At 41.8% G+C, this 25,952-nt stretch overlaps 1 protein-coding gene across 2 annotated transcripts in view; it reads left to right on the top strand.

The window, feature by feature from the left end:
* cttnbp2 (cortactin binding protein 2) overlaps positions 1 to 25,952 on the top strand; it is a 105,503-nt gene that overhangs the window by 643 nt on the left and 78,908 nt on the right. Inside the window, exons 1-2 of one of the 2 annotated variants that reach the window (XM_038280500.1) lie at positions 24,579 to 24,601; positions 24,994 to 25,101. In XM_038280500.1, coding sequence (XP_038136428.1) covers positions 25,009 to 25,101 — 93 coding nt within the window. In that variant the 5' untranslated portion in view covers positions 24,579 to 24,601; positions 24,994 to 25,008. Of the gene's footprint in view, positions 1 to 24,578; positions 24,602 to 24,993; positions 25,102 to 25,952 lie in introns of those variants that run through there. The other variant, XM_038280499.1, reaches the window with a different exon arrangement.

Here is a 25,952-nt window from a genome sequence, read left to right as displayed (position 1 = left end):
CGCTGGATACGCAGGTTGTGACTCATTCTAGTAGGAGCTACACAGGAATACACACACATCTCATTCCTCCTGAAGGGGCTTGTTTTCTATACTGGTAGAAAAACATAAATCATTTTTTTCCTAATCCAAAGGGATTTCAGTTTATTTGATGCGCATCACTGAAACAAAGTTATCAGGCTACTGTCCAGTTATTTCTTTATTATTCAGAACAGAAGTTTTCACCCTTAGAAAATCACACCATGCTCAGATATCTATACCTTTGGTTATTTGATCCACATCAAACCTCTCCTATTTATAGCACTGATTGCAATGCAAAACCTCTGTTTACATTTTCTGCAATCCATTAAAGGCATAAGAGGGAGAGAAACTCACTATTATCAGTTCAATCTGGAAAAATCACAAGAAAAATAAATTGATACAATTACTTTGTCTTTGGCGCTCAGACCTCGGCAGGAAACATAGGGTTGAATTTTGATGGATATGCATGAACAGGAGCAAAGAATAGGGCTGTTTCCCCCCCAGGCCTGAAAATGGTGGTGGAGTGGAGATAGATGAAGTTGGTCAGTCTGTAGATTGCTGGTTAGCGAGACGGTATGCTGAGATCCAGCTTCAGAAGATGGAAGTCCAGTTTGGATAACACAGGTTGAGAGAACCCGTCCATGATTAGCAAGCATGAAGCGACAGTGGAGAGGAAAAACTTCCCCTTGGGAAGAAACCTCTTGCAGAACCTTCTGCCGGACCCAATAAGATGAGACAAGGAACACAGTAAGAGTCTAGGAGGAATGAGACTCTGATGAAGCTTTAGCTACGATGGTGGAGGAGGGGCTGGAGGTGGGTCAAAACATTGTCATCTGAATGAAGTCACACAGCACAACCACCGCCTGTGCACAGGAGCAGACAAGTTGCAGATCGGAGGCTTTTTAAGATGAACTTTGGATGCCGATTGGCTTTCGTGGAGGCGTGTGTCGCAGGTGGATATAGGAGAGCAATGAGTTTCTTTAGTTTAACTTCCGCCTAGGCTCCATTTTGTATTACTATCAGCACCATATCTGTAGTTTGATGTAAAGTTTATAAGGCTGCATTTAAATATAGCTCTACTCTTATCTGACATCTTCATTAATTAATCATGTTTTTAATGATTGATCTGAGGCTGAATGATGTTTGTTATTGACTTCTGCTTCCACTAGTTGAAACCAGTCAGGCTTTTTCCTTGCAGCCATGTCTGCTGTTGGAAAGGACTGCAGGGAAGGTTGTGTGCCTTTCCTTTTATATAAAACATTTTAATGGCAAGTCTAAGGCTGGATTCAGAAAAGATCTTTAATCCCCAAGGCAACTTTGGGGAATGTTTACTTGTGATTTAGTGATATTTTTCACATGATTTCATTCAAATCCCGCTTAAAGCTGTTTTACTTGTAAATTGTGTGACTGCAGCGTCATGATAGAAGAGCGGCAAGTAGATTTTAGGGAAAAAAAGACTGAAATGTCTAGATTCAGAGGTAATATTGGGCCAAGTTTATCTAAAAGTGAGTCCCAGTCCTACCAGTTAAGCCCGGTTAAACAGAGGCCATCCACAGTGTTCGAGTTAACAAAAAAAAGAGGTGGTTGGGAGTTCAGCCTGCATTAATTAGTTTAACTGCTGACCATTTGATTTACATATAGTAAATGTGGAGGAATCTCATAGTTAAAAAAAAAGAAAAAAAAGAAAAAAATGAATCAACCACTTGTTATGTAGTTTATTTTCTAGTTTTCATGAATTAGAAAATGGAAAAACCCTTGAAACAGAAAAGGCTGCTTTGTTCTTTTTTTAGAGGGACATTGCTGAACAATTTCTAATTTTTTTACTGCAGAAAATTAACGACTGTTTTCACAAATATTTTATCATTGTTGCGTTATAAACTCCAGTAAAAATCTGATAAAATTTCATAAAAGAACAAATTGATGTTAGTTTATACATAAGGCTTTTCCCCTGTTTGTGAAGCTTAATTGGAGACGCTAACCCAAAAACTGAAAGTTTGGACTACGGCAGCACAATGCAGGAACATATGCATGGTAAATGGCATGTACTTATATAGCGCCTTTATTCAAGTTAGGAGACTTGACCAAAGCGCTTTACACTACATTCATTCACCCATTCACACACACACTGATGGTGGCAAGCTACATTGTAGCCAATTGTAGCCACAGCTGCACTGGGGCTCACTGACAGAAGCAGGGTTGCCGTACACTGGCGCCACCGGGCCCTCTGACCACCATCAGTAGACAATGCAGGTGACACAACAACACTGAAAGTCAGAGCCGGGGCTTGAACCGTCAACCCTTCGATTTCAGGGCAAACTCCTACATCCAACGCCACTGTCACCCCACATGCATGCTGTCTGCAGCAACATCCCTAAGAAAGTGAAAAACAAAAATTAAAAGAGAGCTAAAACACAGTGATAAAAAAAACAAGGATAAATATGGGGAAGCCTTCTGTAGGTGGAAGGACAAAATGAAGGACAGGGATTTTTAAAGGGATGCTGTTGTCACCATATGACTCCTTGACAAGTGATCTGTATGGCCTAAAATAGCATAAAGCTAACCTTTTTCCATTTGGTTCCCGTTACCTTAGAAAACATAACAGTAGATCCCACAAATATCTACCCGCTTTCTTGGTGCATTATTATAGGTTTATATGGGTTTAGTAGCTTTTAAAGCTTCGGAGAACTCTAGCCTATTGTCAAAATTAATGATGCCAGCTTTTAGAGACTTCCCTTCGGACGACATGGTAACATCTGCAATGTCGAGGCTTTTTGATACACAGCGGGTACCGTTTCCACAACGTGTGTTTGAGGCAGTGATGTCTGATTGAAATAACCCTGTTTCACAACTAGATGACTATTTTTACGCAATATCCCTCTAATATTTTAATCGAATCCTTTTTTTATGTATCATTTCGGACCTTTTTCGCAGAACGGGAAATTATGATCTGGAGCAATTTGTTTTCAGTCAGCGCCAACATAATCAACATTTCATCGCTGACACGTTTCGGTTTTTTACAGGTTTATGTCTTTGGTTTATTTCAATGTCAGACTGAGCAAAAGCCCTAATTTCCAGCTGTCGTTACCCCGGCAACCACTAATCATTTCCTGTCTTCAGTTTGATATCTAGGCTTCAAAGTAAACATGGAGCGTTGTAAACATTAGCATGTTGCCTCTTCCGAGGTTGTGCTCGATGCTCAAATCCTGAGGGAATTGATTAATGCCCGTCTCCATGGTGACACAAAGCATAGCTGGTTTCACAGTTATGTTTTTTTCCCCACAATGAATAGATCCTGTAATCAAAGCAGAACAGACAAAAAAGTGACGGTCTGTCAAAGGCTGATACTCTTTGCTAACCGCAGGAGTTAAAACGGGCAAATACGTGATTTATTACGACAAATTTGACAATATTATACCCTATTTTTTATTATTTATTATACTTATTATCTAACCCCCTAACTTTTTTAGTTGTCATAATCCCCTATTATTTCCTGACCTTATGACCTTTTTTCTTTTCAATTTTTAATGCAAGTCACAAAGCTCTTCTAAACCGATAATGTTTGATTACATTCAACCCCCGAAGGGCTAATCAATAGAAATTGAATAACAACAAACAAACCATTTTTAATTATCTCAATATTACATTTTTGCATTTAGATTTTAAAAATGGAAACCGTAGAATAACAGTTATTTCTTTTTGCGTTAAGGTTTTGTAACAGAAAAACCAAAGAATAAAGCAGAGACAGACAGATTTATCAGGCTGCCGATATTATTCCTTTCTTCCTTTATCCGATTCATTAGCTCATTAAGCAGCCATACCTTGAGATCATATGAATCACATGCTTTTCTGCCCTTTTTTAATGTTTTATTACCAAAGTTCCTTATTTGTTTGAGTGTTGTGCAACATTTGTTATCATTGTGTCATCATTGTTGCTTTTTCTAACTTAAGTAGAAAAGGCAATATAGTAAAATTTGGCAGCTCATATCAAGGATAATCAGTATGAGCATAAAGAACCTGCATCAGTTAGTTTCTAGAAAGCACCGAGCACTGATTAGAAATATGCATATAGATCTTTTTTGAGGTTGCTAAAAGACATCCCTGGTAGATTTTGCATTGAGTCAGGCTCCAGGCCTTACATGTGAGGTTAACCCAGATCTAGTTAATTCTCTAATATTTACACCCAGCAGTGTTTGATGTGTGTTTTTAGAAGAAATCCTCCATTGGAGATTATGCCTTTTTTTTTCGCTGCTTTTTTTGTCGATGATGATAAATGCATGCGTTATTCTGTTAGTAATCCCTAGTTTTCTGAAAGAAGGGCAAAGTTTCACATGTTTCCCGGCACCTGGCTGTGATTTCTTGCAGGCTACAGAGACACCACGCTCTGAGCGGTAGTGGAGCGTGCCACTTTTTTTTAAAAGTGAAAAGCTATAGCTTTTTTATTCAGTAAGCATTTTGTTCCTCTTTCAGTTCAGCGACAGAGTAGCACCTCTCTAGATGTTACTAACAGGTGCTAGGCAGGTGAAAATGTGCTATAATAGTTAAGGTTGGGGGGCTAAGAGTGGGTGGGTGAGCTGAGAGGAGCTGTGGGGGTCGGTGGAGGAGAAGGGGGAGGGGGGCCGTGTCCACTAGACACCTTTCTAAATTGGTATTATTTCAGTGACTCAGCTGACATAGCTTGGAGTACCGTGTCACCCGGCCCTCCGCCCAACCTTCTGCTCCAACAGCGCTCTGAGCGCGCTCAGAAGCCGCTGCATTGAGGTGAACAGGTGTTTCTGGGATGGGGGAGCGGGGTAGGCCCGGTCTGTTTGCTCGATCCTCCTGCAGCACTCAAGTTGAAGAAGTTCTTGTCCAGGTTTCAGCCCATGAAAACAGGGGGTTTCAACCTAAAGGATCAACCCTCAAGAAACCAGGCCTGCTATAGTTGAATATGCCCCCCCCCAGTCAAAATGTCCTTTGTTGGCGTAAGGCAGGGGAAGTTTCCTGAGTTAATGCTGATTTATACTCAGAAACCAGGTCGTCTGAGAGTGTGTCGCAGTGAATGCAAATGTGCCTCCACCCCTGCTGCAGACACTCTCCAAAATTGTAGGTGACCATAGACAGGAGATCTCTGATTGGTCAAATCTGCACCCGCTCTACTCTATTCGTATTTCCTGTTTGGTACCTTACCGGCTTGTTTTGTAAAACCGAAATTGCGGAAAACAACATCTGAAGATGGACCAGCTAGAAGAGTGAGGTGCGCGAGAATGCTGGGACCCTTTTTCCACCTGGATCCCCGCTCTTTTTCACCCTCTGTCCCTCCTTTGTCGCACAAATTTGCCCTCACTTCCTCACCGCCTCGGCCGTATCTAGACCCACAGCTAGATGGTGATTGTCCCTGCTTTGTGGCGTGGAATAACATAGCACAGACCACGCTTCAATATTATAAATCAAAAATATCTGTGTCAAGCTCACTGCGACACACTGCTGCAGGAGGATAACCCGCCCTTTAGAACACCCAAAGTTTCCCATGCTGGAGGAAAGGGTCAGAGGTCGCCTCTGTTTGACAGAAATCGTCTTTTTGCGTGCGTCGAGTTAGTTGTGTTGGTTTGTTGGAAGTTATGTTTTCACCTTTTACTGCTACCAATAATTAGTTTTGTTTTTTTGTTTTTTTATCTGAAGGGCCAAATTTCAGAGCTTTTTCTTCAGGAAAACCAGTTTGTAAAAAATACACAATGAACAGTTAAGCCGAGCATAGACTGCAATATTTTCAATCGTTGCACGCAGCTTCAGCTCCAAATGTACAACCAAACCGCAGGGTTTAAAAGCTCACAGCTCATGATGCATGTTCTCACACTGTGATGCGACCTTAAGACGGCCGATACATGTTTGATTCTCTCCCGACCTTACGCTGATCGCCCCGCTTTAACCCCTGTGCACTACACGACGCACGATCAGGCTCAAAATCGGTGCAATTGAAAAATTCTTGCTCGCTTCTTCATCCAATTATCCCCTCTTCCTCTGTTTTTTCCTCTTCATCTCTTGTGATTTTATAAATTCTCATCAATTTCAAACTAAAAAGGTTTAACATTATTCATTGCTTTTTTGGTTGAATTCAGCTTTGACCTAGAATGTGCCATTTAGCCAGAAAAACTAAGCAGCTTACTTTATTTTTACTACATTGAATATACAATCTCAAAAATAAATATTTTTCAAATAAAGTTTATCGTTAGAACTAAATTTGGATCCATTTAATATTTTTTTTAGGGTGCAAGTAAATATTGCAAAAACCTTTAACAGTTAAAAACAGGTCAGCCCTGCTGCTAACTTGGCTCTGAGAGTTTTCACCCTTTCTGAATTTTAATCTAATAAACTAATAATCCACTTATTTTTTTTTATAAATTTATTATTTGTTTATATTCCTACATATGACCAATGGCTGTTATTATCACTCCCACTGATATACTCCAGATTTTAGTACAGATGGATAAATTCAGCGATCATTGTTCTGTGTAATTTGTTAATAAATGCTATTTTCTGTTGTACTTGAAACTTTTGTTTTTGTCATCCTTTTATTTAAATGGAGGGGAAAAAAACAAACTTCCGCTCTAAGAATTGGCTAAAATGTCAGCAGCACATATTGGGGATCAGTTAGACTGATGCCAAAATAATTAGTATCAATATCCGGATTTAAAAAAGCCTTATTGGTGAATTTTTAGTTCTTTTGGCACATAAACCGAAGCATTTAGGTCATCTTCAGCTGATTAAAGATCTAAAGTGTTTCTGTCTTTCTCTTCCTCTCTCTAAAAAGGTAAAGTCAAAGTTTTTCAGGGGATGATTTTTGATTCTTCTGAGTTGTTTTAACTTCAGAGACAAATTTTGAATAGAAAAAAAAGCAAAACAAAAAAGCATTTAAACGGAAGAAGACCTTTGAAGTCGGGAAGGTTTTCGATGCCTCAGTCTAAGGTCTTACTTCTTCTCTTTAGATTTGAGAAACATGGACACATTATCCTGTTGAATAAACTGCCTTCTATAGCAGCCATGATGATTTAATATCAGCTCTTTTTGTTATATTTTGTCGGTAGTTTAGCTGTGTAGATTTTTTTTAACAATAATGATGAGCTCAGTTAAGTGTCGAAACGTCTTTAAATTTTCCTCTTGATAAATCCCAGATGGATGTAAGCAGTGCACTGAATAACTGGAATTTAACTTTGCAAATACCATCAAAAATCATACTATTAGTCATTAGAATTCTATGGAGTGAACTTTGTTCCATTATTGTTGCAAAGAACATGTTTTGTAAATGGAAACCCAGAAATAAAAGTAAAAAAAACAAAATCAGGAGTACCTTAGCTGTTTTCTCAGATTTAATTTTATTTTTTTCAAATTTGTTTTTATTTTCATATTTCATATTGAGTTAATTAATGTCATTCTTTTTTTAATTTGTGTTTTCCTGATCACATTGTCTTCACCTCTAGGGGTGGGCTTTTACTCTGCGATGAGGAGTGAAGTAGGGCTGCAACTAACGATTATTTTAAAAATCGATGAATCGGCCGATTATTTTTTTGATTAATCGATGAATCGGACAAAAAATATTTTTTATATTAACCTCTTTATTCCAAAATAAACATTTTAGACAGAGCTAACAAGCACACAAGTACAGGTTGCTCATTAACTGTACTGGTGCAATATAAAAAATAAATGTTTGTGTTAAAACTACGCAAACTTACATGAGAAATGTAGCTGTACATCCACAAAATATAGGGTACTTTGTTTCATAAAGTGCAAAAAAATACATTTTTGTTTTTAAAAGCCCCTAAGGGGTTCAAACAATAGCCCCCCCCATTTCAACAAATGAGTTTTTTTTATACTAGAACAGTTCTGCCTTTTAAGACAGGAAAGTATAGCAGTTAAAGTTGCTACTTGAGAAAATACTGAACCATAGAGATAAAAATAGCCCTGTGATTCAAATTATAAATTGTATTTGGAATAAAAATGAGAGAACTAGGGGTGCTAAAAAACACATCCTCCAAAGACAGATATTTACATGGGAATGTGGCATATAATTAATTGACATATTACTGATCTTGCTGGATTTTATTCTGCTTTACTTCCATAAATTGCAGGATCTTCTTGACTTTATCTTTGCCAGAAGATTTAAACTTTAAAAGCCTTTCCCTCATAATTTGCAAGTTAATTTATTTATAAAGAAAATATAAACGCTGCTTAAGCTAATTCAAATGAAATTAAAAGTAAAATAAGTAGCCAACCTTATCACTGTCTGTAACCTACTAACAAGGTAAGGAAAGCATCAGATGAGCTACCTGAGAAACTAACGTTACGTTTCCCCACTTTAAAACGAAACAAACATGGTGGTTCCGTGCCATGTTAATTTGTTTTGACAAAAGTTGCATGTTACGACTTTTTTCACTTTACAAAGCGCAGGCTATTTTAATTATTGTGATCAATTTACGCCGTCAATCCCGGCGCATGCGCGCTTCATTTGCAGTCTGGACGCTGAGGGTAAGCATCCTGCAGCTCTGACTGCAGCGCTGAGAGGGAGAACGGGGTTGGGATGGGGGAGGCGCCCCACGGCAGAGTAGGAACGATACATGCTTTAACGTAAGAGTCTCCAAAAGCCGCCAGTGACACCAAAAAAAGTAGCCAGATTTGTCGCTAGTCGCTTTTTTGAAAAATAGTCGCTGGAGGGGTCTGAAAAGTAGCTGAGCTGGCAACACTGCACCTGCAGCGCTGACTCGCTCTGCCGTATTTTTTCTTCTTCCCCCGTCTTTCAGTCAAGTGGATGTGATGACGGCGGCGGCGGATGACGCATTAATCGCGCGACACAACTAATCGATGATGAAAATCGTTGCCAACACTTTTAAAAGTCGATTTTTATCGATTTTATCGATTCGTTGTTGCAGCCCTAGAGTGAAGATGCAGTTCTATTTACAAAACGTGTTTCATGCAACAGTAGTGGAGCAAAATTCAGCCCACAGATTTCCCCTTTAAATAAAACTTGAAAACAAACAGATAAATGATTAACATCTGTACCAGATTTGGCAAGTGCCTGATTAATCTATTCAGCCAAACAAAAATGTTTTAGCTCTTTTCTCTCTAGTATTTTTTTCTCTCTATTTCCGTCTCCCCAACCGAAGCAAAATGAGCAGCCCGATGCCGGTTCTGTAAACCAAATGTGTGAATGTGTTTGTAGGTAGCTCCATCAGGAGGTCAGTCATCATGTCCCTGTGGAGCTGAGGGTCCTCTGCAGACTGAGTCAGGTTGTTGGCTGAAATCTTAATTGACGATTGTAAATCTGGTTCAGGTGAGCAGCTGATGAGGCCAAGAGCCTCCTGAACTAGTCTACCAAGCTGCCCGTCCTGCAAGATTGTGGCTCTTCTGTGTGATTACATTTAGCTGATTTATTAAGCCTTTATATGACAGAGAATGTGATTAAAAAGAGAAAGCTTCTGGAGATTAGCGATGCAGCTTGATGCGGCTTTCTCAGCGGTCTGCTCAGACTCTAACTAGACGTTCTGCTTTTACAAAGCTGTGCACTGATCCTTTAAGTGGGAAATGGACACCAACTGAGTGCTTTTCTAGTCATAACAATCATTGAAAGCCTTTTCACATTCAGCCTCACTGAACCAGATGCCCTCACAGACGCGTTCATGAACTGATGTACGATCAGTCGCCAGCATGAGGCTGAGGACAATGGAAGCGTCTTTATGTGATGGGTGAAGATGCTATAATTGAAAGCAGAACTTTTTAGGTTTTAATAAGAATCAGAATCAGATTTATTGCCAAGCAGGTTTGCACTTAGAAGGAATTTGACTTGGTGTTGATGGTGCAGACAAATTATATATATATATATATATATATATATATATATATATATATATATATATATATATATATATATATATATATATATATATATATATATACAGAATCTATAGCTATTTCCAATATAAAACATACAATATACTATAGTACTTAGCTATGTACTACTTTGCATTAAGGTATCACAGGAGGTCTGCGTTGGTGTAGCTTCTAGGTCCTGAACGGGGGAGGAAGAGAGGAAGTGTCGGTGTCATGGAGGTCTCTGGGCCTTGTTGATGAGGCTGGTAGCGGATGGGAAGAAACTGTTGTTGTTGTGTGAGGTTTTGGTCCTGATGGACCGCAGCCTCCTGCCAGAGGGAATTGACTGGAATAATTTGTGGCTGGGGTGCGAGGGATCAGCCACAATCTTCCCTGCACACCTCAGAGATTGCAGCCAATCACCTTCTCTGCAGGTGCAGTCTGGCTGCAGTCTGGCATTGTCCGTGGTGGTGGCACCAGCGTACCAGATGGAAATGAGGATGGACTCCATGATGGAGGAGAAGTGCAACATCATTGTCCCTTGGATCAGTTGATTTTGACAGTTTAATAAATTGTGGCAGTACCAATCGAACGGCCGATACTTAGATGTGGAACCTTTCTTATCGTCTCTGCAGTTTCCAAAAATTCAGTCACTGTCAGTTAGGGCTGTAGGAATTAGTTTCTGCCGAATATTACGATTCTTCATTAGGCAATATTGATTTAAAACGACCAAATGGATTTTACATGTGAAAAATATTGATAAACATCCATTGTTTTCTGTAAATTTTACACACACACATATATATATATAAATGCTCTACCCCAGCTGCAGCAGAGCAATGAGATGTGGAGCAGTTTTCCTGAGCTTTATTATCATAAAAATCCCACTAAATCCTTTTTTCTTTTTCTTTTTCTTTTTTATATATCGGGTAAATCATAGTGCTACACACGTACTGTCTGTTAATGCTCTGAACTAGGATTTGTAAGATTAGTTTTAAATATTTTAAGCTCTCATAACAAATGACAGTTATATGAAATTCTGATTGGCCAGAAACCTGCAGTCGGTGCACCACTAACATCCACCTTTCAAGCTGATCGGCCTGCTGGTTTGCTCTCCTTCAACTAGCCAGCCCAGTCTTCCCATTCTACCTCTCTTTGCTTCTGGTTTCAGTGAGTACGCTCCCTCTTAGGGTTTCTTCCAGAAACAGTTTGGCTCTTTGCCAAGGAATGTCACCGGACCGGACAGCGCTGCGTTGCTCTGGGATGTAACCAGGCACTGTGATATTTAGAACAAACCTTTCTGTGGATTTTAACATCTTACCATCAAAACCAAACACTGATTTAGGTAGAAACCAGGAGGTTTTTCCTACAGCTGCTAAAATTGTTATTTTTTTATATATTTATTTATGAAGTTATTTAATGACTCTCAGAGATTTGGACTTTGATACGAGGTTAGTGAATAACTACCTGACTGAGGCTTACGAATAACTTTATTTATTTATATGTTAAAAAATGTGGTCAATGTCCAGAAGAATGTACCATTGTTTTACCCTTCTGCTATTTTCAGACCAATACTGTGAAAAAACAAGCTAATTAATAAAGCCGTAGGGTCATGTTTCCAGCCCCCTGCCTTTCAGCAGCACTGCCCAGCAGAGCATGTGAATGGAGCAGAGTGCAACTCCTCATGTCCGCTCATTCGCTTCGCAGCTTAAAGCTGCACCAGGACGCTCAGCTCAAAATCTGCTCTGCGCTCACGTTCATTTTCCTGTCGCTTCGGCGATATCGCTCCACGCTCGCACAAATTTTCAGGAGAAGGCGTTTTTCCTTTATGTAATTATGCCAGGGCCCTGGGACACTCAGCGTTTTGATTTAATGATGTGACAGAGCTGTGAACGTATATCCTCGTTCCATTCATGTTGCCCCGCCTTTCCTATTTAATTTTGAATTTATTTTACTAGACTTAAATCCAATAAAAGTTATTGTTAAAATTTTATAATCCAACATTTGTAATTGACGTGAGCGCATCGGAAGAAAACTGGCGCGGAGCGAAGTCCTTGCTCCGGCCTTTGAATTGAAAACCGCTCTGCGCTCAACCATATTTCTTCCTCTCCGCTCCACAGCTCTCTCCGCGCTCCGCTCGCATGCTCTGCTGTCCAGCTGTCTTTTTAAAACTACCTCAAAAGGATTCAAATTTATCTTCCTGGTGGCTTTGCAATAGGGAAGGATCCCCTTTGCAGCCTGCAAACCAGCAGTGCACAGCAACACTGGCAAAAATAAAAAATTAGTAACTCAATTTTTCTCAAAAGAAAATTCGGGGGGAGGTGGTAATTTGTAAGACGTGTTGCCAAACCATAGCTGCGAAAGGTACCAGAACAAATTTATTCCACCACCTAAAAAGTCATCCACTGCAAAATAAGGAATGTTGTAAATCCGGCATGTCTGCGTTTCCATACAAAAAAATAAAACGTTAAATAAATCAGCTGTGAAGCCGATGACATTGGCCTCGTCGTTAGAAAAAGCAATCCCATATGAGAGAAACAGGAAGAGATGGAGGGAAATCACTGACTCCATTTATTATGTTGTTTAAAAGATTTTTAGATGCTCGAATACCTGTGATGTGGTGTTGTTTAAAGGTTTTGCAGGCTCTCTCTAAACTTGGCAATGTTCTCAATTTTACAACTTTTTGTACACATATAAAACAATGCACATAGTTTTGAGATGCTCTGATAATGCTCCAAGTTTTTGTCAGTGTTTTTCCTTCTTTTTTTTGTAATTTGAGGTCAAATAATTTTTTTCAGTATGCATTGAATGTTACAGATGCAGCCTTGCTCTAATACAGCTAATTAAAATGACTGAGCTCCACAGCACTGGTTCTGTTGGCCTAATAATGACCTGGTTTATAACTCAGTGGTGTTGAAATAAGGGCTGAACTATTAACGTATTTTTTTGGACTACAAGCCCCAACTTTTCCTCCACGCTTTTTCTTAAACTGCCGGAGGGGGAAGTCAAAGTTGTAAATGAAAGAATATGGGGCTAATTTTTAGTTAGGCTCTATAATCCAGAAAATACGGCAATGAAATTATCATCCACTAATTTAGTAATTAATTAATAATTTCCTGGAGTAAAGAGACTCTAAAACATGCCTTTACCTGACCTACCAAGTAACCACTCAAAAATTGTGAAAAAATGTATAAATGTTTTTCATTTAAGATAAAAAAAATAAATAACTTTTTCTCCTTTCAATATGCTTTATCCAGAACGGAGAGTCAAAAGTTTTAGTTTCACCTGATTCAACACCCTTGTTTATAGATGTTGGAGCTCAGCCTGTTTTCCAGTGTAGTCCTGTTTCTCTGACTGTGACTGGCTGGATGTGCTCTCTTCATCCTCTGACATGGGAGCTGGCTCGGAGCTCGTCTGCCTGGCTGTGTGTTTCCTGGACGGGTCCGCCGTTATCAGTTGCTTTTTGTATCTCTTCTGTCTCCTTGAGCCCCAGTGCTCAGCAGATGGCCGCTCACACTGAGCCTGGTTCTGCTGGAGGTTCCTTCCTGTTAAAAGGGACTTTTTCCTCTCCATTGTCGCTACAAGCATGCTTAGTGTGAGGGATTGCATCCGAGTCAATGAGTCGATGCAATCAACTGGTTTTCCTTAGATAGAAAACTTTGAATCAATTTGACTGTATGATCTGGTGAACTGTAAAGTGCCTTGAGATGACGTGCTGTGAATTGGTGCTATAAAAATAAACAGAATTTAATTCAATTGATTTAATTCTGCATACAAGCTTCTTTAAGGAGCCTTTCTCTATTCGATTATTAATGGATTCATCTAAAAAAATGATCGACAGATTAATTATCAAAATAATAGTCAGTCGCAGCCCTAGTTGAAACATGGAAGCAACTTATAAATGTGGGGCGGGGGACCCCATCGTCTGACCTTTGACATCGTCTGCCTCAACTGTTTAAAGGGAGCCAAACAGGATGCTTTACATACTTGAGCAACTTTGTACAAAAACTGGACAGTTTAAAGCAGATTCCACTATTGTGATTTGGCAAGAATTTAGCAATACGATATGTATTGCAATACATGAGTAATCATAAAATGTACCTGATATATTCAGATACATTAACAAAGATTGTGAGAAAGGGGCTTCTCCACCCCCAGCTCATGTCAGGACTGGCCCTCACCAATAAAGGTTAAAGAAGATGGAAACTAGGCAACTGAAAATATCGTGAAGACGGGGGCGTATTTATTTACAGTGCGGAAGTGAGCATACAAAAATATGAGAAACAAAAAAACTGAATAAACGCAAAAGAAAACCGGCCTCAATCAGGCAACACAAAATATAAACTATAACCAAGACTTTAAATACAAACTTCCTTGCACTTACTTTTCCCTTAAACACAGCCTCGCAGCAAGCATGTGTTCAGCTCACCCTCTCTCTCTAGAATGAAAAAGCCCTGCCCTTTTAAAAGGCTTACAATCTCCAACTTACATCTAATTGGCTCAGAAATCAACCAATAGAAAAATAATGTTACAAAAAGTATTAAAAACACATTTTTAAATCCCCATACAAAATATCATAATATTCCCAAACCAACAATATAAATACTAGAAATGACACAGACAATATTTACACTCATACCTGTTTGCAATCCAACAATACAATAATATTTTCCCCAAAACATTCAACTTCCGGGTGCCAAAAGCTCTCTCCACTGCCAGATCAGTGTATAAGAACTTTGGTTCCGAGAGGCTCTGGTTTCCTCCCGGACCTAATTGTTGACGCACCAGAATGTGAGTAGAGCGGAATGTTTGAATGTAACGTGGGGGTTATTGCAATGCGTGTGGATTACGGTGTCGAGACAACGGGTACCGTGCTGCTCGCTAAGATGGTGAGTAACTGAATGTTCGGACCGAATGTACATACTATTTTGCGTGTGTGTCATCTCGCGCTAGCCGCGGTAAAGAGGAAACTTGTAATGAACAAATGTTTGGCAGGCTACAGGTGCTACGTGCGCATGCGCATGTGTGTGTGTGTGAATGAGAGTGTCTGTGAGTGTCGGCGAGTTCTGTGAGTGTAGGCGAGTGTAGGTAGTGGCGTTTCTGTGAAAAATGTAGTTATGATGTAATTACCATCCCTGGTCATTTTTCACATTTCCTCCCCCTTCGGTTGGCTCGCCATCCTGGCGAGACAGGAAGTCTGCTACCGGGTTTTCTGACCCCGCCCTGTATTTCACCGTGAACCTGAAGGGTTGTAAAGAGAGAAACCAACGTGTAATACGTGCATTAGAGTCTTTCATTCTCCCCAGCCATTGCAACGCTCTGTGGTCAGTCTCTAGCAAAAAGTCTCTGCCCAACAGGTAATACTTGAATGTCTCTAGGGCCCATTTCACGGCAAGGCACTCAAGCTCCACCACTGAGTACCTTGTTTCCCGGGGGAAAAGCTTCCGGCTAATGTAAGCCACCGGCCTCTGTTGCTCTGCCTCCCCCTGGAGAAGGACTGCCCCCAGCCCAACCCCAGAGGCATCCGTCTGCACAGTAAAAGTCTGCTCAAAGTCTGGACTCTGCAGCACAGGCTCACAAATCAGAGCCCCTTTCAAATCCTGGAAGGCCTGCTCCTGCACCTCCCCCCACTCCACTTTCGCCGACCCCGACTTGCGAGTCAGGTCAGTGAGGGGTGCAGCCCGGGCGGCAAAGTTCGGAATGAACCTCCGATACCACCCGGCAAGGCCCAGGAAAGAGCGGACGTCCTTCTTGGTCCGTGGTCACGGGCAGTCTCGGACCGCCTCGACCTTGTCCTTCTGCGGCTTGATCACCCCATTGCCAATGATATGGCCCAGGTAACGAACCTCCTGCTGGGCCAGGGAACATTTCTTAGGGTGGACGGTCAAGCCAGCCTCGCTGATGCGCCGGAACACCTGGGCCAGGTGTTGGAGGTGCTCCCCCCAGGTGGCGCTCCATACCACGACGTCGTCAAGGTAAGCTGCGGCGAAGCCCCCCATGCCCTCCAGGACATGGTCCATGAGTCTTTGGAAGGTCGCCGGTGCCCCCTGCAGGCCAAAGGGCATGGTTGTGAACTGGTACAGGCTTTGAGGGGTGCGAAAGGCAGTGTATTGCTTTGCCCCCTCGGCCATCGGGACCTGCCAATAACCCCTGCAGAGGTCAAGGGTCGTGATGTACGACGCCCTCCCAAGCCCCTCGATCAAATCGTCCAGTCTGGGCATTGGGTAGGCGTCGAATGTAGACTGAGAGTTCAATTGTCTAAAATCAATACAAAAGCGGATGCTGCCATCCTTCTTTGGGACCAGCACCACCGGACTGCTCCAACTGCTGCTGGACCGCTCAATGACCCCCAGCTGCTTCATGACATCCAGCTCCTCCTGCAGAGCGGGTAGCAACCGCTCTGGGATGCGGTACATCCTCTGCCGCACTGGATTAGTGTCTTTAAGCTGGAGGTCATGCTCCACCAAGGACGTGCGCCCAGGCTGCTCGGAAAACAGGCCAGGCGGGATGATGGCCTGCAACTCCTCTGCTTGCTGCACTGTCAGGTGGGAGACATCCGGGTCAGTTGGTGCAGCAGCTGCAGGGAAGAACTGCTCCTGCGGCTCCACATCACCCTCCACGTCCTGCACCAGGAGCTGCAGGCTGGGCGTCCCCCGCTCATGCCACTTCTTTAGCAGGTTAATGTGGAAGGCCTGCTTGCCCTTTCGTTGTCCCGGCATCTCCACCTCGTAGGTCACCGGCCCCAGCTGACGTGCCACGGTGTAGGGACCTTGCCAGCGGGCCAGCAACTTGTTCTCCGTCGTTGGCAACAGCAAGAGAACCTGCTGCCCTGGTGCGAAGCTCCTCTGCCTCGCCCTCTGGTCGTACCAGCGTGCCTGGGTCTGCTGGGCCTTGGTCATGTTCTCCTCCACCAAGCTGGCCATCCTCCCCATCTTCTCCTGGATCCTCAGGACATAGGAGAGCACGCTGTCTGGCTCCTGGAGTTTTGGGGTCACCCAGGTATCACGGAGTAGATCCAGTGGGCCCCGGACCTGGCGCCCATACAGCAACTAAAATGGGGAGAAACCAGTGGAAGCCTGTGGTACCTCCCTATAGGCGAAAAGGAGGTATGGCAACCACTGGTCACAGTCTTTGCCTTTCTCTGCTACAAACTTTCGTAGCATTGACTTCAGGGTTTGGTTGTATCGTTCCACCAGCCCATCAGTCTGGGGGTGGTAGGGAGTGGTCCGTATCCCCTTAATCCCCAGCAAACTATACACTTGTCTAAGTGTCTTGGATAGGAATGCGGTGCCTTGGTCTGTCAGTATTTCATGTGGTATGCCTACACGAGATATCAGTTGTAACAGTGCTCTTGCAACTGACCCTGCCGTTATCTTTCGAAGGGGGAATGCTTCCGGGTAACGTGTGGCATAATCACACATGACTAGAATGAACCTGTGTCCTGACCTGGTTCTTTCCAAGGGTCCTACAATGTCCATCCCTATCCTCTGAAATGGAACGCCTATGATGGGAAGTGGTTGCAGAGGAGAGGGTCTAGCCTTGTGTTTGCTAGTGAGTTGGCAGGTTGAACATGTGCGACAGTATTTCTGAACATCAGTGTAGAGCCCTGGCCAGTGAAAGCGTTGTGCAATTCTCTCTAGGGTCTTAACAGTACCCAAATGCCCCGCCCAGGGTATATCATGACCGAGACCAAGCACTTTCTCTCTCAGGCATTCCGGCACAACTACCTGCTCTACACTGCCATCTTCAGGTTGGTGGTAGAGTAGGCCATCTCTCACAAAATAATATTCACCAGTTAGCCCCTTAGCCACACCAGTTTGCACACCATCAATTTCTGTCACCTTAGCAAATGCATCCTTCAAAGAGTCATCATTCATCTGCAGATCACCAAGATTATGGGGAGGCTTCCACACATCTTCATCAACAGGTTTCGGCAACTGGCTGACAACCTTATCTGCTGTGCCTTGCAGCTTAGCACGTCGTCGTTGCCTACGTGTCTTGGGTGTTTTCGTGGCAACAGGGGGGTCAATGTCACACTGGCTATAGGGCAACATCTCACACACTTCTCTCTGTGCTTCTTCCTGAGCATCCTCCTCAGCAAACTGCTTAGCCATGGCCCTTGTTACGACCATGCTAACAGGCACTGATGACAACACCAGATCAGGCAAAATAAGGACGTCCTGACCTAGCACTACAGGATACCGTAATCCTTGTACAATGCCTGCCCTCAGCAAAAAGGCTTGCCCCTGAACCTCCAGACAAATATCTACCACAGGGTACACATGCTCGTCTCCATTCACACAACACACCCTAAGCTGCTCTGCCACCAATACAGCTGACTTATCAATCAGGTGTGGCTGGACTAGGGTGTGTGTACTGCCAGTGTCAAGTAGCGCAAATGTGGGCTTGTCATTCACTGTTACAGGAATTGTCTGCACTTTGGATACAGCATCATCTGCTCTCGGGACATTACAAAAACTGGACCCCTGAGGCTTCCTGTTCGGGCAGTCTCTGGCAATGTGGTTAGGTTTACCACAGCTATGGCATGCAAAAGGCGGCCTATGTGTGGTAGTTGCGGGTGTCGGTTGTCTAGGCGACATGGGCGTAGGTTTGCATAGGGACCATAGGGACATGTCCCTACCAAAATTTTGAACCGACCTAATTGTCCCTACCAATAATTGGATGTGAGCAACATGTTTATAATTTACAGCAGTAGTTGTTGCAGCAGTGGCTTCTTTTCCTCTTGCTGCTCCTCTGCCTGGTTTCTCCTGTCCCTTTCATGTAGCAGCGCATGGAGCTGTGCTGCGCTGTTTAACTCCACTCTCATTGGTTGTTCTGCCTTAGGTTCCGCCTTCTCTCTCTCTGATTGGCTGTTTTCTAGTCCTGGCGTGCTTGGAGCACAAAATTGAAAATTTATTCACACTAGAATGCTGCGGTTACTACAATAAATATTAGGCTACAAAACTAGTCCCAATTAAAAAAAATGAATATCATGTACACTAAAAAACAAAAACCTTTTTTTTTCTTTTATAAAGCGAAATATTCTGAGTCAGCCAGGAGTTCTGAAGACACAAAATGGGCAAATAAAGGCTGTAAGCCATCAACATTTCTGATTCTTATCCACAGCCAACTAAAAAAGAAAATGTGAGGGTTTCCTTTTTACCAATATTTAGTTGCTATTACTGTTTTCATTTTTTATGACTCTTTGAGAAAGTTCAGGTATAATTATTAGCAGGTGTTATTTCTCTTATAGAGTACAACAACAAGAAATGGGGCCTAAACATATGCTGTTTTTCATTTAAAAAGCATAATTAGGGTTCCACATAATAATAGTTCTATTTTATTGACTATTTATACTTCTAGAAATAGGATAAAGACAATAACAAACAAAGGAAGAATATAAACATTGATTTTATCTTACATAGATTTCCACACAGTCTATAAGTAAATTAGTACAAACATTAATGTCTGGTAAAAATGCTTGAATCTGGCTGTTTATTTTGGATAATGTTAAATTACAGATAAGATAGTGTTATATTGTCTTTTATAATTGTTAAAAATTATTTTATATTTGAATACGGTACAATTAGGCTCATTCTTAGTGTTGTGTTTGTAGATGATTCCACTAAAAAAGAAAATAGACATACAGTAAGGAGCTATTTAAACAGTCAGACAGTAAGCAATATAGGACAATGATAAAAGGTTGTGTTACATTTAATCCTTTACTATTAAAATTGCACTTATACATTATATGATTAGGGGCGACAGTGGCGTTGGATGGAGGAGTTTGCCCTGTAGTCGAAGGGTTGACGGTTCAAGCCCCGACTCCGACTTTCATTGTCGTTGTGTCCTTGGGCAAGACACTTCACCTGCATTGTCTACTGATGGTGGTCAGAGGGCCCGGTGGCGCCAGTGTACGGCAGCCTCGCTTCTGTCAGTGAGCCCCAGGGCAGCTGTGGCTACAATGTAGCTTGCCACCATCAGTGTGTGTGTGTGTGTGTGTGAATGGGTGAATGAATGTAGTGTAAAGCGCTTTGGTCAAGTCTCCTAACTTGAATAAAGGCGCTATATAAGTACATGCCATTTACCATTATAGGAAACACAGATATCCAGTAATAATTGTGCAGGGCAGCTTGTAGGTGAAGCAGCTGCCCTTCAGTGCTTCAGGTGATGTCTAAATAAACCAGGTGAAACTAAAATATTTCCACATGAGGAGTTCTGGATGGAGAATATTGGCCGAAAATTTTTTTTTTTAATCATATATATATATATATATATATATATATATATATATATATATATATATATATATAGTATTTTTACAATTTTGGTATAATTACTGATCTAAGTTGATTGCTCTATAGGGGAAAGGGACATTTATTTTACATTTATATTATGTTTTATAGTCTCCATTCACCAGTTAATGATTAATCACATACTAAATTAGTTGACGATTATTGAAATAATCAATTAATACGATTCATTTTTTCAGCCCTAGATAAAATACATGAAATGGGCTATACAGAGTAACTACAGCCCAGATGTTCAACTTTCATAGTGAAGTTAATATTTTAATGAATGTATTATTTTGCTGGATACAGAGAGAGAATAGTAGGTAAAATATAAGAGTGGGGTTTTACTCTGCACAATTGTATATCTTCAAAAGAAAATACTGTATTTACCTTCTCTATTAGTCATGCAAATGAAACCATTTACAAAGTGGAAAACAGTCCTAATTCCACATTCATCAGAGCCAGTGATACTTCAAACATTGATAAACAGCATCTAATGAGTGTAGTGCTTATAAAATTTTTATTAATGTAGCAAAATGATGCTTTTCTCTTTTAACAATGAATTCGTCTTATCAGTACGGATGCCCACATCGAGCATAAAAAAGGGCATGCATATTGCATAGCACCAATGACACCCGACCAATAGTGTCCCCACCAAAGTTCAAATCAAACCTACGCCCTTGCTAGGCGATGGTATGTAGGGGCGTGTAGGAGGCCTAGGTGATGGGGTGTAAGGGGAAGTGTAGGTGTGGTGCTGTGGCCTAACCTGACCTAACCCCCTAGGACCAACTCCCCCACCAGGAACCCCAGACTTACCATTGCTGGCTGGTCAGCTGTAGTTCTGGCCCCGGAACACCTTCGGACCCGGTCGAGCTGCCAGGAACGCTTCCACAAGTTCAGCTGCCTGCTGGCCAGTGGCTGGGTTGTGCTCCTTAACCCAGACCCGGATTTCAGGAGCTAGGGTGCGCAGGTACTGCTCCAGGACGAGGATTTCTCCAATCTGCTCCACAGTCTTTCCTGCCGGTCTCACCCACTTCTTGTACAGGTCCATCAGTCGGTTGTACAGCTCCCGAGGGGTCTCCTCTGCTCGCACATCTGGCTCCCGGAAACGCTGCCGGTACGTCTCGCCGTTGATTTCATACTTGGTGAGGATTGCTGCCCTCACTTTGTCATAGTCCAAGGTGTCATTCATGTCCATCGCAACATAGGCTGCACGGGCCCGTCCCGTCAGGTACGGGACCAAGTAGATGGCCCAGTCTGCCCTCGGCCACCTGTAGGCCATGGCCAGTCTTTCAAATGTTGTCAGATATTGTTCAATATCGTCTCCTTCTTCCAGTTTTGGCACTGCTGCCCTCGTCCAGGACACAGGAGTCAGTGTGGCTGGACCCATTGCAGAGGGTGGTGCTGCTTGCTGTGCTGCTGGCTGCGTTGGTGCAGGAGCTGCTGGCGCTGGAGCTGCTGCTGCTGCTGCTGGTGGTGGTGCGGCGGCTGGTGCGGGAGCTTCTACTGCTGGCGCCACTGTTGCTGGTGCCCCTGCTGCTGGTGTTGCTGCAGGTACCTGGAAACCTGGCGGTGGCCCCACTGGGTTGTGTTGAAGTCTCAGCTGTAGCAGAGCCCCATCGCCTTCATCATCTGGCTGCTGATGCTGCCCCTCACTTGCCTTTCGTCGCTCTCTCTCCAGCTCATCGTGCACATTGTTGAGCTGAATCTGGACGCTGCGCCATCTCAATTCTTGCTTTTGCGCCTCACTTCGCTGGGCCAGCATCGACTTCTGTAGCAGGCTGTACAGCGCTGTCATGTCCAGGGTCTGCGGCGCACCATCTGCTCGGCCCATGGCTCCGCCCACGGCTCCTCCGGTCTTCTCACCAGCATCATGCTCCTCCACCTCTTCGGCTGTCAACTCCTCCACAGGGTCTTGGGGTAGACGCCGATACGCCATACTTCGTTTGGGCTGAACCCGTCTGCCTGTTGTCGTCGTCTTCTTCCCAGACTTCTTAGGCGCCACTGTCACCACTTCTGAACACCACTTGTGAGAAAGGGGCTTCTCCACCCCCAGCTCATGTCAGGACTGGCCCTCACCAATAAAGGTTAAAGAAGACGGAAACTAGGCAACTGAAAATATCGTGAAGACGGGGGCGTATTTATTTACAGTGCGGAAGTGAGCATACAAAAATATGAGAAACAAAAAAACTGAATAAACGCAAAAGAAAACCGGCCTCAATCAGGCAACACAAAATATAAACTATAACCAAGACTTTAAATACAAACTTCCTTGCACTTACTTTTCCCTTAAACACAGCCTCGCAGCAAGTATGTGTTCAGCTCACCCTCTCTCTCTAGAATGAAAAAGCCCTGCCCTTTTAAAAGGCTTACAATCTCCAACTTACATCTAATTGGCTCAGAAATCAACCGATAGGAAAATAATGTTACAAAAAGTATTAAAAACACATTTTTAAATCCCCATACAAAATATCATAATATTCCCAAACCAACAATATAAATACTAGAAATGACACAGACAATATTTACACTCATACATGTTTGCAATCCAACAATACAATAATATTTTCCCCAAAACATTCAACTTCCGGGTGCCAAAAGCTCTCTCCACTGCCAGATCAGTGTATAAGAACTTTGGTTCCGAGAGGCTCTGGTTTCCTCCCGGACCTAATTGTTGACGCACCAGAATGTGAGTAGAGCGGAATGTTTGAATGTAACGTGGGGGTTATTGCAATGCGTGTGGATTACGGTGTCGAGACAACTGGTACCGCGCTGCTCGCTAAGATGGTGAGTAACTGAATGTTCGGACCGAATGTACATACTATTTTGCGTGTGTGTCTTCTCGCGCTAGCCGCGGTAAAGAGGAAACTTGTAATGAACAAATGTTTGGCAGGCTACAGGTGCTACGTGCGCATGCACATGTGTGTGTGTGTGAATGAGAGTGTCTGTGAGTGTCGGCGAGTTCTGTGAGTGTAGGCGAGTGTAGGTAGTGGCGTTTCTGTGAAAAATGTAGTTATGATGTAATTACCATCCCTGGTCATTTTTCACAAAGATATATTCAGATTTTTATAATAATGTAGCTCTAAAATAATAAAACTCAAAGACGGCTCTAGTCTTGTCCGCCGATATTGGCAAAAAAATGCGTATCGGCAAAGCATGTAAAATGCCGATCCAGACTGCCGATCCAGTTTAAAAAAAAAAACCCAGTCCGTATTTTCCAGTTTCGCCGATTGAAACTCTCCATTCCACTATTTTGCGCCAGTGTTCCCCTGTTTTGCATTTTTATTAAAACTTACAGTAATACTTGCACCTTTAACTGTTTACGGTTTTACTGTTCACTGTGCAATTTCAGATTGCTATTCATAATTTTGTCCAGTTTGTGTTTATCTCTTAATAAACAGGTAAGTTTGTTGTTACCAAGCATTGTGTTTTATTCAATCTCACCTAATTCAGCTGGCTAGATGTTTTCAAGAGTACTAAAACCCTTTTCAACATGAGTCTTACAACTAATGCTAAATACTTTAACTTAAACTTAAATACATGCTCGGATAGGCTGGTATCGGCCAGTATCGGTATCGGATCGGAAGTCCAAAAACAATGTTGGTATCGGATCGGAAGTGCAAAAACCTGGATCGGGACATCTCTAGACGGCTCATTGTTGCTCTGCAGCCGGTGGTACGCTTTAGAGAAAGATGATACATCCGCCAGCCGATGTTTTTCGCTGATAGCATTTTTTCCATTGCTGCTCTCTAATTAGCTATCATTATTAACGTTATGTGTAATTTGTTAATAAATGTTTCATTTTGTTTAAATAGGCACATTTGTAACATTTGTTATCATTGTCATTTTTATCGTGCAAATAGAGGAAGAAATAAACATTGAAGATATCAGCTTAGACCGGTTTCAAAATAATTATCTCTAATACGCTGCCAACCAATGGCTGGGGGTGTTCAAGTGTTATATACAAGTAAATCATAAAAGTATGTTTGCCTATTAATATATTTTATGTCAAAGAGCCATTTGTCAGTATTTTGAATTCATAGCAATATTGTCTAATGAAAACAGAACGTTTTTTTTTTTGTTTTTTTTTCATTTTAACACCCATAGCGGCAGAAGAAAATAAGCCTTACTTGGGGATTTATTGATTTTTATCAATTAATTTTTTTTTGTGTTTTTTTTTTGTGTATGAAGATAAAATTTTTGGAAAATCAGGATTTTTTTTTTAACCAATCTCCTCCTTTGGCTTCCGTAGCTCAGGGTGACATCAGTTCATCACCTTTTTTGTTCTTAAATGTTTTCTGAAATGAGGAACCAGCCGACTGTGTGGAACCCACCGACAGTTTGTTTTACTTTCATTGTTTGCTGTGGAATCTGGTTGTTTTACCAGAATGTTTCACAGCTTTAAAGTTGCTGCCCTTTAGATTAAACTCCCCTCCCAGACGTGATCAGTGAAAGTAGTTTTTTCAAAGTAATGTTTTTCATTTGTCATTTTTATTATCAAACTTAAGTAAAAAGGAAAAAAAGATATATTGGATTTGGTAGGGAATAATCAGTGATTTGATTTTAATCTATACCTCCCTGGCTTAAGTCCTACAGCCCAAAAATTGGCAAATGTTTCATGATTTTATTCGATCAAATAGATACTTTTAAAATACCTGATCAATTACTCAGTATGTTCTGATTGTAATTCTGTAATGAAAATAAAAAGTAAAACAATGGCCCCAATATTCTTTTCTATTTGTGCAATTTTAAATACTTTTTAGAAAGCAGAAGAAGGGTCTGTTGCTTTGACTTGGCTGTATTAAGTCTACTAGTAGTGACTGTTTTTCTGTGGCTTGTTTTGCAGAAATGTGATTTCAATATGGATAACCTGAGCAAGCCGGAGCTGCTCACACTGCTAAGCATCATGGAAGGAGAGCTGGAGGCCCGGGATCTGGTCATCGAAGCACTGAGGGTGAGTTTGAATCATCACAGTCATTTGCAACAGTTTGACCCTGGATCTGTGTTCATTTCATCATCATGAAGGACTTTAAAGGGTCCCAAGAGAAAACCACAGCTTGATAGCTTTATCTCAGATATTTGCAGAATGCTTGTTTTAACAGCCAACATAATAAGATTATTTCATTCTAGTTATTTTTATATTTTTTTGTTCATTGCTTTTGATTTTACAAAGCTGCCAGTATGGAAATTAGAAAAAGTTATAAACAGCAGCAAAATGTTCTTTATACTTTATAAATGAATAAAATGACTTGCTTTATCAGGGTTTAGAACATAGTTATAAACCGACTCATTCTCATTTTCCCAAACTGTCCAACTTCTTTTGATTTGCCACATCCCAGTCACAGAGACCCTTCATCGGAGAAATGATCTGCTGCTGGAATACAGAGATACGGAGCCCCTAAAGGGACATGGAGGGAAAAAAAGAACTTTTGCGAGATCTTGCAAAAGTATTGCGGGATCTTGCAAAAGTTCTTTTTTCCCTCCATGTCCCTTTAGGGACTCCGTAGGATTACATGCTGACCTTGTCTCTCTTCGTTCATGTAATGTCGTCTTTTGGGACTTCTCTAGATATACATATTCACCATTTTCCTGCTTATTCAAATGAGGACCAGTTATCTGTCCACAATAGATTCGATATGTCTTCTTAATGCTTGTTTAAAAAGTGTGTTTTTTTTTTTTTGTCTCCGTGCGGACAGAGCATTGGAGCCGCCCCCAGGTCTGTCTTTAAGTTCTGGAAGGAAACGGATATTTGAATGTCTTTTTGCAGCTATTCTGTACTTTGCTAAATTGTAATGAAGAAAAATA

This window comes from Cyprinodon tularosa, unplaced genomic scaffold, assembly GCF_016077235.1.
Source record: "Cyprinodon tularosa strain WSP-4 unplaced genomic scaffold, ASM1607723v1 ctg160, whole genome shotgun sequence".
NCBI lineage: Eukaryota > Metazoa > Chordata > Actinopteri > Cyprinodontiformes > Cyprinodontidae > Cyprinodon > Cyprinodon tularosa.
The sequence above is the reverse complement of the archived record's forward strand: the minus strand, read 5'-3'. Positions and strand labels throughout refer to the sequence as shown.